At 44.2% G+C, this 14,002-nt stretch overlaps 2 protein-coding genes across 3 annotated transcripts in view; one reads left to right on the top strand and one right to left on the bottom strand.

Moving 5' to 3' along the window:
• Nucleotides 1-1,107: 1,107 nt before the first annotated feature.
• SET (SET nuclear proto-oncogene) lies at nucleotides 1,108-8,511 on the bottom strand. 2 transcript variants are annotated; one of them, XM_054997602.1, is made up of 8 exons: nucleotides 8,139-8,511; nucleotides 6,109-6,166; nucleotides 4,896-5,038; nucleotides 4,424-4,527; nucleotides 4,175-4,288; nucleotides 3,055-3,225; nucleotides 2,870-2,960; nucleotides 1,108-2,003 (listed from the first exon to the last, which is right to left on the bottom strand). In XM_054997602.1, the coding sequence occupies exons 1-8, from the start codon at nucleotides 8,209-8,211 to the stop codon at nucleotides 1,996-1,998; spliced, it is 762 nt and encodes a 253-aa protein (XP_054853577.1). In that variant the 5' UTR covers nucleotides 8,212-8,511; the 3' UTR covers nucleotides 1,108-1,995. The 2 variants fall into 2 exon arrangements, with proteins under 2 accessions (XP_054853577.1, XP_054853576.1); XM_054997601.1 differs by having other exon boundaries at nucleotides 2,814-2,960; nucleotides 8,139-8,510.
• Nucleotides 8,512-9,139: 628 nt separating this feature from the next.
• The window catches only part of DYNC2I2 (dynein 2 intermediate chain 2), a 45,559-nt gene continuing 40,696 nt past the window's right edge, over nucleotides 9,140-14,002 (top strand). The window contains exon 1 of the mRNA XM_054997505.1: nucleotides 9,140-9,223. Within this exon, the coding sequence (XP_054853480.1) occupies nucleotides 9,155-9,223 (69 nt within the window). The 5' untranslated portion in view covers nucleotides 9,140-9,154. The remainder of the gene's footprint in view (nucleotides 9,224-14,002) is intronic.

The raw sequence follows: 14,002 nt of genomic DNA, 5'->3' as shown, positions 1-14,002 counted from the left end.
GTTACAAGTTTTGGAATTAAGACGCCTAAAATTTCAAAGTTCTTACAACAGAAGACATTAAATCAAAAATAGTTTTTGCCACTTTTCAGTGTAACACACTTTAGCAACCATGTGGCATCTAGATTCACAGGCCTATACAAATAAAGTGTTAGCCATAAATTATTGTTTTCAGTATATCGATACAACATCGATATACTGAAAACAGTGTTATCAATGAATGGTTTTTATGTTGGACATACATTTTTACACATTGTACTGGAGAAAAAGATTCTGTTAATACTCAACATTAATACTTTTTAGGTATTCATCTAGAACATGTTATGGCAATGTTTTTGGCTAACCTATTTTTATGTGTTCTTGCTTAGTTGTGTTGTAATCTAATTTTTCACTTCTTACTTTATATGGAAGCCTTATTTACATACTTCACAAGCAGGAGCAGTGAAGGTTCTTCCATGGCCAATTAGGATTACTGTATGTCAGAAGAACAAGAGTTCGATCCAAATGAAAGCACTGCCAAGGAGAAGAGACTAGAAGTCAAAAGACTCTAAAGGACCAACACCCACTGACATGTGCCAATCCAGTGATGATCTTTATTGATATCAATAGATGCTGTTACAGTTAATTCCACCTACATTGAATATAATTATTGAAGTTTTACTCCTAGATCTTGAAACAGGTCCTCTCTCTCTCTACCCAGATACCACAAATGACTGAGTCCAAATTCAGAGAGCTAGTTAAAACAGCTTAGCTTGATTATCCACTGATGTGGAAACTGCAGCCATCTTCTACATTGACTGAGAAAGCAAGCCCCAAGCAAGTTTTGAAAAAGTAGGGATAGCATGGACAGGCAAATGCCTCTTCCACCTAAACCCTCTAGCCTCTCCAAAACATTAATCTTTGAGAGCATTAGGATGTATGAAGGACTTACTAGTTTGGTTAGAGGAAGGGAGGAAATGGCAACAATTTATATGTACATGTGGATGTCGCTGTTTATCATTCTTTCCTGCAATATATATATTTAGTACTAATGAAACATTTGTACACTGAGAAATCAAACCAAAGGTTTTGGGTCAAAGCATGCTTCTTCAGTGAAGACTATCAGCCCCCTCGTGTACACATTAAGTTTTATTGTAACAAAGCAACTTGTACACTTTTAACGTTTAAAACTGAGCATCTTTCTTTTCCAGTGAAACAAAAAAAAAATTGAAAAAACAAAACAAAGAACAAAATTACAATAGAGAATGTCAATTCCAAATAAGATCCTACAGGTTCTGTTGATTCTCCATCAAGTGGCAGGGCTCAAAAGTCATCATTAGGAGAGAATTTTATTTTAAAAGTGTCATCTTAAACTGTAAGGATGTTTGTTTAAACATCACAATTAAACATGCCAAAGGAGAAGTCATGTTTTGTCAAAATGCCCACTTAACCCACCCCCAACATCTGAAACCCACCCTCGCTTACCCTGTCTATAACCCCTTTTTTTAAGCTTTTTCATTTTTTTTTAAACAAGAGAGTAGACAGATACATGTTGGTAAATGCTAACTGTCCATATTCACATAGAGACACAGTGGAATCTCCGAGCCCGATATACAGAGAAAGAAGGGAAAAGCTCGATTCTATGCACTACTACACGGGGGCCCAGCACTCTTCCGCTTCCAGCAGAGTGAAGGGAGCAGAAGATTCTCTTTCTTCCCCACAGAACACGTTGTGTTGATTTCATTTAACAGTTTGTTTCAAAACAGAGGGATAAAAAAAAAATCGAAACGAGTAGAGATATTCTTTTACACTGTATTCTGCTCAAGATATTTTCTCCAAAATTTGTGAACCATGGTGAAGAGGAGAGAAAAAAAGACCTCAAGAGAACAAGGCGACTGAGCACAAAGGGGTGGGGTGGGGGGAATAGACGGTAACTTGCTCCCAGGGACTGGAGGAGGGGGGGAAGAGGGGAGGGGTAGAGGGTGGTTGGAATCCATCAGTGTTCAGTCATCTTCTCCTTCATCCTCCTGTTGAAAGAAAAGTAACTTTTAGAATATTGCTGTTTACAACCTTTTAAATCAAACTTCATCAAAGATTTTTAAAAGCTCATTCATTGCTACACTTATTTTTCAGGTATTCTACAACTCTCTACAATCCTACATACTTCTCTGAACAGTCTTACAAACTACGTATCGGTACTGGTACTGTTTTTGCTTTCTAGGATATTTTTGTGAAGGGATTAGGGTGAGAGTCAAAGACCAAACTGCATAGCACTTGGGCAAAGTTCCAGAATCCATATTATGGACTCTGTATCCACCTCCTTCCAAAATATACCACAACCGCTTTGCCCAATTGAGTTAGATAGTAAATGTGCCATAAAGGAAATCTACAAACTCACACACCGGCTCTAAGCCAAGCTGCAAAGTAGCTAGCCCCTGGCAAGTTCAGCATCACCTCCAGCCAAGAGATAGGGAAAGTTTTTTCTCCCTATTAAAAGAGCTTTTCAGTTTATTTATGCTCCAAAGATTACCTAGGCACACACAAGCAGGTGAACAAGTAAAAATCATGTGTGCGTTTATAATTGGGGCAGAGGAGTACTCATTTGCAAGGCTGCCCCAAACAGCTTCCTGAAGCCAATGCACAGATTAAGGATCAGGATTCAAATACTTTGCACAAGAGTAGTTAATTTTATGTACAATTTACCTGCCTGAACTCAAAAGTATCCCAAATGGCAGCATGTGTGATGCTGTTACTTAACTTGTGCCAAGTTCAGCTCTACTTACAGAGCAGCCTCTGGCACAGGGGCCATTGCACGATTACAGCTTTAAGTTTCTAACCTCTCCTTCTTCACCCTCATCATCATCTTCATCTTCTTCACCCTCATCTTCATCACCTTCCTCATCAATGTCCTCCAATCCTTCCTCCTCTTCATCATCGTCGTCATCCTCCTCTCCTTCACCTTCTTCATCATCCATATCAGGAACCTTATTTAGAACACAAACTCAAAATTAGTCCATCTTACTAAGCCATCTGTAAGAACAGAACTTCAAATGTACTGAACTTATAGGAGATTCTTACCAAGTAGTACTGCAAAGGATTTGGCCAGATGTCATCTTTAATGACCTCGCCTAGCTCGTCAGCTCCGGCATCAGAATGGTCAGTGAACCAGGTGAAGAAGCTTTCTGGTTCTTCATGCTGCCTCTTTCTGCTGGCCTTGTTCTGTGTCTGGCTTGAACGTTTTGTCAGATCCTGAAGCAGGAATACAAAGGATGTTAACATTGCTCTCCTGAAGTATGGGCTTTTCACCTACATGACTGCCAAGTACCTGTCGCCTGATTCAGACATGACTCAAGGCACTTATTGGAAAAAAACACTGGGAACTACCCTGGATATGCCATATTTTCCCCCTTAGAGAAAGACCCTCATACTACAGCACAGAAAACTTTTCCAGAGAAAGCAGGCCACAGAGAAACCCAATCCTAAACCATGCACAGAAAGCCATGAAGTTCTTTGGGGAATTGGCCGTACTGAAGCATCACTAACTTCAGTGGGGCCACTGATAGGGCTGCAATACCCACAGGGTACTTACATATTAGCTAAAAGAGACTCTTACAGTTCTAATTTAGTCAACAATTACTTTGGTATTGAGGGGAAACTATTTTTTGTTAACATGGACAGCTTTTAACAATGACAGTGAAGTTTGGACTACAAAGCCTCACTGGAACTTTCTGTAACTAAATCAAAGCACTTCAATTAATCAAATGTTAAGTATCACTTCATGTGAGAAATTTAGAGAACAGAGCCAGAGATTACACATGCTTCCTCCTCCAACAACTGTTTGATCTCCTTTAGAAAGGTTTCAATAGGAGACCACACGAATTCTCTACAGAGATGCAGCCCAGCTCAACTTCTCCCATCAGGAAACAACACATTCCGGTTAGAGGGGTCATGATGGACAGCCATGTTAGTCTGTCTGTAGCAGGATAAAAGAGCAAGAGTCCAGCAGCACCTTTAAGACCAACAATATTAGTGACCGAGTATGAGCTTTCATGAGTCACAGCTCACTCATGAAAGCTCATACCCTACCACAAATGACACTTGCAGTTAGAGGGGATAACACATCAATAGCCAGAATCAAACCCACAAGGAAACCAAATTGTCATCATACTGCAGTTCTAAAAACAAGACAGATACATACTTTCCCAGATTTCCATTTGATTTCACTGGACTTTGATGACGGGTCCCCACTCTCATTCAGGTGAAACTCTTTGGAGAGCATCTTATTTTCAAAATATGGATTCTCATCAAAATACTGTGGCAGAGAAAACACAACGTTAATATAGATACTGTTACACAGCATGCAATTGTCAAAGGTATGTATCAAGGAGCATAAAATCTCCTTACCATGCAGAAACATGCAAGAATGATGCAATGCACCGACACTTACAAAATCTATTCTGTAACCTGATTTGATGTCTTCAAACTCCGTCACCTCAACTCTGGTCAAATAATGCAGTGCTTCTTCATCTTCTTCTCCCAACAGTGCAGATACTAAGACAGAATTATGAAATGCCCATCACAAAATTGTTTTGCATGCTCTCTAGCAACACAGAGTATCATTGCTTCTACATAACCAGTTTTATATGGCCTCTCAAAACATAGAATAGTTGGTTCAGAGCGCGTCTGATAAAAGCATCACATCATACAACATTCAAAACTTTTAATTTTTTGAAACTCTTCTCTAGTCTCTCTACTACAAAGTTATTCCACAACTACCACAGAATAATTAAACTGCAGACTCCACCATGAAGTTGTTGATGGACAAGTCAAAATAAAGAGGGGGGGGGAGTGAAATCTGCATTATTAATAAGCAACAGACTTGCTTGCAAAATAGGTAAAAGGTACTGACTTCGGCTTACCTTGTGGGTGGTTGACAAATGTTGTTACCCAAAAATTTGGGATTTTGGCGATCAATTCTGACCTCTTCTGGAAGAATGGTTGGCGGAGTTTGTTGTATTTCTGTTCTACTTTCAAAATTTCCTCACTGGCTTGTTCATTCAGTCTGCAAAGATAAGTCAGATATAGCACGGTGATCTGAAGTTTACAGAAGTACTAAAGCGGTAAGTACTCAACAGACTTAAATAATTAAGATACTCATGTATGATTGTCCTGTGATGACAAGCTAGTACAACTAAAACTCAACAACTATTCTGAACTATTATTATTGAATGTAATATTTATCTTGATGCCAGTTGAACTCAATTCCTCACTTGACTGTACTATGTTTCCCATTGAAGTAACGATGAAACAAGCAAAAGGTTAATTGCAGGCAGCTAACAGTACCAACTCTTGCATATGTTTCCACTAACCAGAAGCCTACAATATGTCTTTTTTAAGGAATTCAGCGTTTAATAGTTACACATGTTCTCTGGTAACAAAAATGTGCAAAACTTAGCATATTGTTAATATCATGCAAGTATTTTACTGCATAGCAGATTGCATATTATAATAACGTTTCTGGCAAAACTTCTATTCATGTTAACTCAGAAGTGCAAAACATCAGCAACAGACTGCACTGTCTGCATATAACCCATATCTGACTGTTTGGAATCTCTGATTAAGGTGACTTGAATCAAAGCTCTAGCAATCTGTGCTTAAAACCCTAAGGGGCTTCCCTTCAACTTAAATTGACGGCAATAGGGCTGCATGAACCATTGGATTTACTCCATATAAAGAGGCTCTTTTATTCAGCCCTGGTACAGTTGTATAGGATTCTGTAAAACTGCTAATAATTTAAGGAATCTGCATTAAAGCAATATAACTAGCATTTGAGTTTTGTTTTCTAGAATCTACTTTTGGTACACAAGGCACCAATATCATTGTAATACTTCTGGCCTTAACCAAGTATGCTTACTTTCTTTTCAAGTAAGAGCTGAATGTTTGCATACATCTCTTACTAAGAAACTACTTAGATCCCAATTAGCTTTATAACTAGAGCAGGGTGAGTGAGTAGCGGCTTTTCAATCAAATAATCAAATTTTGGGAACCAAATATTTTGTACAATGCCAACATTAGCGTAATATAACTTATTTAACTTCCACAGAAGAAACATGAAGACTATATATAGATTACCTGTCAATTTCATTCTGTACTTCATCAATATGTTCAATTGCTTCCTGTTGCTCTTTGTCTGAAAAAAATACCAAAAAACATTATCAACAAAATGCTTAGGGCAGGATCAAAGGAGTTATAGCACAATTCAACACAAATAAAGCTAATTTTCAATATTATGGAGTAAAAATTACTTGGATTGATAATAAATCTTCAAACTCTCTCCTGAGAATAAACTTGTCATCTTCCAGCCCATCTCAGAGGGAAACATGTAAGTTTACTACGTAGGTTGCAATCCTGAGCACACTTATTTAACCTGAATTCAACTTTGAATTCAGCAGTGTATATACTTCCAACAAATATATAAAAGCTTGGTGTAAATGGTAAGCTTGGCATAAAAATTTTGAAGAACATTATAGTTAAGTAGTGAAATATCAGAAACTCAGTTCTCAAAACTCACAACATTGCTGTGTTTTAGACAAACCAATAAAAGGGTTTTCATCCTGCATTCCACCACCATTAACACTGATCTAAGATAATTTTGTCAGGAAAAAAAATTAGAGCTCTTTAAAGTTCAGAATTACTTTGCTCAACAGTGCAATCCTAGGCAGCATTATACCAGTCTAAGGCTGCTGATTTCAATGTGCTTATACTGGAGTAACTCTTCTTATGATTGCATTTAAAGTATATTAAGAGAAAAGTTCTTTGAACTGAAAGGTTGTAGCAAGCACAGCTAAATACCTGAGTCTTCTGACCTTAAACACAGGCAGACCATAATCACTAAACAATAATCACAATAAGTTTGCCTTGAGTCGGGCAATATGTCTGGTACACTTTGGGCCGGAGGAATGGAACAGAAAAGGGCCGTTTAAAAAGTTAAAAGGCGCGATTCAACATACGCCCTCGGGCTATGCAATGAGAGTATTTTTATACCGCCCATCCAAACGCTCAACTAGGGCTACAATCTTTTCCTTGCACACTTATTTGAGGTCAAGGCCCAGAGAACGCCGTAACGCGTGTACATGTTCCCGCAGCCAATTTACAATGATCGAACAGAAATCTTTAACAATAAGCACAAGCATAACACGAAAGGAACTCAAAGACCTCCGCACGTGTCTTTGCACGCTTGCCCCAGCCAGCCCGCGGGGAGGGGAGGGGGTTACAAGCAACAAAGTTGGGGACCGAAGCAGCAGAGCCCGCTGTTTTCCCTTATCAGAAGGCCGCGGTCTATTTTATGCATCTCGCATTTTTTTTTAAAAAAAAACTCCTCCCATTTTCAAAAATCCAAGTCTCCTTATTTTTTTAAAAAAAGCCTCACCAACTCATAATCCAACTGCGATTGGTGATTTTAAAAAAATAAATTTCTCCCCCGCTTTTGCAAAGTCATAAGTTTGGAACCGCACGTGGCAGCGAGACAACTTGCAAAGCGCCACCCGAACGGCGTTATAAAAAGCGGAGCGGAGGGGGGAGACTGGCGCGTCCAAAACGCCGCCGCCGCCGCCCTTCAGCCACACTCTTTACATGGAGGTGGAAAGGGCCGCCCTCCCCTCATCTCGCCTCCCCTCTGCCCCCAACGCGCCTCCGCCAGGCCCGCGAGGCCTCCGAGGCGAGCGGCAGCCTCCGGCCAACCATGCGGCGGAAGCAATCATGGCGATCCCCGCCCGCCCTGCACAATAAAAAAACCCCACGCGCTGGCCTGGAAGCACGCGGAGGAGAGGGGGGGAGAGGAGGGAGGGGGGAGGCATGGGGGCCGGGAGGGGGCGGCGGGGAGGGGGCCGCTCCGCTCCGCTCCGGGCGAGGCGGGAAGAAAGGCCGGCCGAGGCGGCGCGCGCCGAGACAAAAGGGGCGCCGAACATGGCCTCCGCCGCCGCCGCGGCCTGCACATCCGGCCCGAGTCCCCCGCGCGCTTCCCTTCCCGCCTCCGGTGATGGCGGCTGCTGGGGAAGATGGCGGCGGCTGTGCCAGCCTCGGCGGCGGCGGAGGGGAAGGGGCGCGCGCCGCCCGCCCCTCGCCGGCCCCGCCCGCCCGCCCGGGCCCGCCGCGGCGCCCACCTGAGATCTCGTCGGCCCCGTCGTGGTTGGAGTTGAGCTCCTTCTTGCTGACTTTGGCCGCCGGCGCCGACATGTTGGAGGGGAGGAAGGGAGGGAGGAGAGGGGAGGGAGCGCGCGAGCGAGCGAGCGGGGCTGTGCGGGCTGGGGCCGAGCCGAAGCCTCGCCTCAGAGCGGGCCTGCTCGAGCCGCTCGTCCGCCTCCACAGGGCCCTTCCTGCCTTCGCTCCCCGCGCCCGGGCTCTCCGGCGATGGGGTGGCGGCGGCGGCGGCGCCTGGGCTCCCCTCACGCTATCTCCACACAGCCAGAGCCTCCGCCTCCTCCTCTTCTTGCTGCTTCTGGCGAGAGGCGAGCGAGCTCCGCGCACGCGCAGAAAAGCTCTCCGCTTTCCCCCCCTCCTCCTCCTCCTCCCGCGGCCACCACCACAGGGATAGGGATATCTCTCGGCGCATGCGCAAAACGAAAAAAAAGCTTTCCCTCCTCCGCCTTCCTCCAGCGCGCGAGAGAGAGGGAGTTGTGCGCAAGCGCAGAAAAGCTTTTCCTTTCCCTCTCCCTCTTTGCTCGCGGCCACCATACAGAGAGAAACACCCCTAAGGCGCCTGCGCAAAACTCAATCTTCCTTGCTCCTGTGCTTGTGTATAGATGTGCGCGCGGGCGGGGGGTTAATACGCATGCGCACAAGTTTCTATCGGGGATATTCTGCGCAAGTGTACAGGTTCTCTCCCCCTCCCATCGGGTACAGAAGAAAACCTTACGGAGTAACAGCGCAAGCGCATAAATGCCATCCTGCCCTACGGGTACAGGAGAGGTTTGTCGGTGAACTGCGCAAGTGCGTCAAATCTAACACACACACACACCACCCTCCATCTAGAGGAAGAAGGACAGTGAGAGAGAGCCTACGCAAGCGTGGAGATCACTGTCGGACCGCCCACCTCACGGGTAAAGGAAAAGAAAGATGAGCGCAGGCGCAAATAGCCTCCCCGCTTTCTCTCGTAACGCTTTTTTCAAAAAGGCCGGTCATGAGCGCAGGCGCACACCTCTCGCGTTTAACCCCAGCTTTGCCGGCTGCTACAGGCAGAGCGGGAGAGGTAAGTGGGCGGGGCTCAGAACACGCGCAGAGAACAACTGGAGAAGAGAAAGTAGGACGGGGCAGGCGCGCGCACTAGCGCGTGCGTGCGGGGACGGGGGCGCGCCTCGCCTGTGCCGCTGATGCACGTGGGTTGGAGGAGAAAGCGGAGGGGCTGCAGGGCGCCGCCGCCGCTTTCCAAAGCCCGCGCCTCGGAGCCCCTTCGCCCGAGCAGCCCGCTTCAGTTCTCCCCTTTAGAAAGAGGCGCTTTGCCTTTTTTTTTTTGAGTTTTATTTGAAAAGAAAAAGAGAGATAACAGTAGAAAGTGCATAGAAACTTATACAACATACTAAATTTAAACAACAAAAAGTATATTCAAGAATTTCATTTTTTTTTAAGTAAAGGCGCCTGCATTGAGCCCAAGCTGTCCCTTTTCATCTTCGTGGCATCGCTGAAGGACAGAGCGGGCCCAAGTCTGTCTGCTAGCCCTCTTCTGGTTCCCTGCGCTGTTTTAAACGAGTGTGTGGGGTTGCAGCCTTGCACTCCACGTTACTCAGAAGGGACGCTAAGGCTCAATGCAGATACAACCCCAAATTGTTCTTGACAAACACGAACCTGCAAAGTCCTTGGGCTTGCATGACCTGTCTCTTTTTCTTCTTATGCGTGCGTACCTCATACTTCCCAAGAAACCATCATTCATTGTAGTACCAGAATTGGTCAGTGGCCCTTTGACCTACAAATCAGAGTTAAACTGTGGTTTGGAGTCCTGGTTAGTTGGCAAGGTGAGTGAAAGTTTGCTGTTAGGTTTGCTCTTTTGTTTGATTGATACCACAAACTGCAGGCTCAACTTTTCAGTAACTCGAGTCCTACATACTGTTTTGGGGTTCTTGAGCCGCCAAACCCAAGGACTTGCCAAGGCCCGTTCAGCTTATGAACAAACTCTGGTTTCCTCATTTCATTTGACCAAAGCCTCATATGGCTTCAGTATGGAGATCCCCCCCATGCATGAAATGCAGCATGGCCCTGCAGGGAGGGGCATCAGCATAGGGTGTACATGGTGCTCACCCTCACACACACACACACACATGCACACACACCACCACTCATGGCTTTTTCTGCAGTGGATCACCTCTCTGTTGCCCCCATGTGGAAGCAGCTTAAGACCACCATGTGCTATGAGCGTTTAATCTGTGCACAGTTGGGATTGCTTCTGAGCAAGCACGCAGAGCAGGATTGGGCTGCTGTTGGAACATGCCTTTATCTTTTTCTAGTGTCTGCTGTTAAGAGTACTATCATATATTGTCGAAGGCTTTCACGGCTGGAGAACGATGGTTGTTGTGGATTTTCCGGGCTGTATCGCCATGGTCTTGGCATTGTAGTTCCTGACGTTTTGCCAGCAGCTGTGACTGGCATCTTCAGAGGTGTAGCACCGAAAGACAGAGATCTCTCTGTGTCATCATAGTTTTTCTACAATGTGGTTTTCCCATTGTGGATAGTGCTGTCAAGTCAGAGCTGATTTACAGTGACCCCTGATGGGGTTTTCAACGCAAGAGACTAACAGAGGTGGTTTGCCCTTGCCTGCCTGTACAAAACTGGTCTTCCTTCCCATCCCAAGTACTAACCGAAAGTGATCCTGCTTAGCTTCCCAAGATCTTATGAAATCAGGATTGCCTGGGCTCTCCAGGTCAGGGTTTCCCCATTGTATACCCAATGGGATTACCTTCTGAGTAACTTTGCACAGTGTGACAGTGTAAATGTGCAGTCCTAGGCACGTTCATCTTTTGGGAGCAAGTCACATTTAACACAGCAAACTTACTTCTGTGTGAACATACCTTGGATTGTGCTGTTTGAGCTATTTTTTTTCCTGTAAAACCTCAAGTTCAGTATCCTAAACAGGGTTGCATTCTTCTTGGCCCTGGCTCCCGCCTAGTGGAACTCTCTGTCTGTGGAGACCCGGACTCCGCAGGAATTGTTATCTTTCCACCAGGCCTGTAAGACAGAGATGTTCCACCAGGCATATGGTGGTTGAGGCGGGGGGGGGGGGGGGAGGCGCTGTGAAACCAGTCTTCTGCCCTGGGAGGGGGTGGGGGTTACCCCCTGTTCTGTTAACATCTAATAGTTGGCCATCCGGCCCCATGGGCTGCTGTTTGGGTTGTGCAATATTTGTGCTGCTGTCTTTTAGAAATTCTAATCCGCTCTCCCCCGTGGGGAGAGCGGATTAGAAACATAAATAATAATAATAATAATAATAAATCCATTGAAGTCAGCGGGCTTAGAAAGGTGAACTCTTAGTAACCGTTCACTGGGACTGTGTTATATGTGAAGGATACTAATGTGGTCTAAGGAAGTAGGGTGGGGGGAGATCCATTTTCAAGGCATCTTTGTAGATGCTGCATTCTTGCATATTCTCTTTCCAGCCTCACTTCCGTCAAGGGATGTCTCTTTTGCATTGTGGGAAGGTCACTCGGCCCTAGATGGAAATGAAGGTTTTGAGGCAGAAAATGACTCCTTTGGTGGTGATCAGTCTGTTTAATAAAGACAGCAGAAAGGGATTCTAGAAGGGTGGCTTGTATTTGCTGCAGCGAAAATACAGAAGCCTCTTATGGCATGTTAAAAACTAGCACATTTATTGTGGGAGAAACTTTGGCCACAGCCCACTTCATCAGATGTAGGAAGGATTTTGTATTTAGGTGGCACATGAATTCACACCTGAGATCACCATGGCGATGGAGGTGGGGATGGTGAGAAAGCACGTATATGTAAAAGAGAATTGTTCAAGAGAACATTTTTATAAAGGAAATTGGGAAATATTATCATGAACTGGATCACGAAGGTGCTTTTATAAAGAGAATGAGACTCTGTATAGTATGTATTGTTTTGCTGTATGTATTACGCCGCTGTCACTTTATTGTTTTATACTTACATAATACCCTTTTTTTGCATTGTGTAGTTTATCATCTCTAATGCTTCATGTTTTGTTTCAAGTTTTTGTAATCCTGGTCCTATTATGTTTCTTATTAGATGTCTCCTATTGATTGCATTGGCTTGCACTGTTTTTTAATTTACATTATTTATAGTCTGCTTTTCCATGAGCCTCAAGGCAGATTACACAGAGTAAATCAATATGGTCAACAGCAGGGACATTCACAAACAATGCAATGGGGTATGCAAATGCAAATTTATGAAGATTTGGAAAAAAGCAGAACTCTGCTACAGAGCTGAAACAGTGCTGAGAGTTATGTAATCCACTGTGAGTCTCAGTGAAAAAGTTGGACTCTAAACAAAGTAAAAAAATAAATAAATTGCTCTTTGAGGTATAAATGTATGTAGCTGCCTTATACCAGGTTACACCCTGGTTCTTTTCTTTCAGCATTGCCTATTTTGAGTAGCCATGGCTCTCCCAAGCTCCCATGCAGAAAAAAGTATCTTTCCCAGTGCTTGCAACCTGAAAATCTTTTAACTGGAGACGATGGGAATCGAACCTGGAACCTTCTGCATGTAAAATATGCTCTATCGCTGAACAGTGGCCACTCAAGAAGCACACTAGCAGCAGGCATCTGCCTGTCTGGCATGCAGGTGAGGTAGTCACACAATAAAATAGTCATGGTATCTCACCAAACAGCTGGCAGCAAAAATAAACCCCCCAAAAGAGGTGAGGATTTTGACTGATCTATTTTATTTTGAACAATTTCTCCCTACCCTTCAACCAGAGGCTTCACAATAAATGCCACAAAGGACCACAAATTTAAACAATTCAGTGAAATTCCTAAATGCACAATAAAGCAATCAAGATATCCAGTTTCCAGCAACATTTGGTAAACCAGTATTCACTGTCCACACTCAAAAAAGTGTACAATCTCCATCTCTCACAGCTTTTAACATTTTTAGCGCATCTTGATTAAAATGTGGTAGGGCTGCTGGGTGCCAAATAAAATTGTTCCACAGGTTGCCAACTTGGCCATCTCAGGCCTCTCTGACTAAAAATATGTTTCTTCTGAGCGGAAATAGTAGTCACACTTCTGTCGAGGAGCATGCTTCACCTTATATTTCCAAATAGGGATTAATGTTTGACCCAAAATAGGCAGTGGAAGATAAATTAGTTGAGTTTGCCCCGACCTTAGGGCAGAAGATGCTGATTCCTAGAGCAGACAGGTCAAAGATAGGAGAAACTTTGAAACGTTGAATTCTTGTACATCTGAGGAAGCTGATGAGCACTTCTCACAGGACAGACAAAAGAAAGTACTTCACATAATGTTGTCTTACCTTGTGGAATTCTCTATTGCAGGTTGTGGTGGCGGCCAGTTGCACAGGTGGCTTTAAAAGGGGTTAATAAATTAATGCATCCATTAATTTATTTACATATCTATACCCCACTTTTCTCCCCACTGGAGGCCAATGCAGTTTTCGACATTGTTCTCCCCTTCATAACAACAACTCTATGGGGTAGCTTAGGCTGAGAGAGTGACCGACTCTGGGTCACCCAGCTACCTTCTGTGGCAGAGGTGATTTGAGCCTGGACATTCATAGACAAGGGGCCCATCAATGGCTATTGGCTATGACAGCTACATGGAACCTCCATGTTCCGAGGTAGTGTACCTCAGATTACAAGTTTGTGTTGTGGTGGAGGAGGAAACTAAAAGGTTTTCTTGTTATTCCTTGAAGGCTTTCTAGGAACATTTGGCCAGTGGCTATGGTAAACAGGATGCTGGACTAAATGGACAATTGGTCTGACACAAGAGGGCTCCACTTACGACCTTAACACTCCCCTTGGCTGGCTTCTCTCTTTCCAGATAACGCCTCC

Source organism: Eublepharis macularius, chromosome 14 (genome assembly GCF_028583425.1).
Source record: "Eublepharis macularius isolate TG4126 chromosome 14, MPM_Emac_v1.0, whole genome shotgun sequence".
Lineage (NCBI taxonomy): Eukaryota > Metazoa > Chordata > Lepidosauria > Squamata > Eublepharidae > Eublepharis > Eublepharis macularius.
This window is presented reverse-complemented; position numbering and strand designations above follow the sequence as displayed.

What these genes read in the sequence shown, in the direction of transcription:
- SET (XM_054997601.1), bottom strand. Translation starts at nt 8,211, where the DNA reads ATGTCGGCGCCGGCGGCCAAAGTCAGCAAGAAGGAGCTCAACTCCAAC. An exon ending in GTACAGAATGAAATTGACAG is followed by an intron (nt 5,039 to 6,108) that starts GTAATCTATATA and finishes TTATCTTTGCAG; the next exon opens with ACTGAATGAACAAGCCAGTG. An exon ending in CAGGTTACAGAATAGATTTT is followed by an intron (nt 4,289 to 4,423) that starts GTAAGTGTCGGT and finishes TCTCTGCCACAG; the next exon opens with TATTTTGATGAGAATCCATA.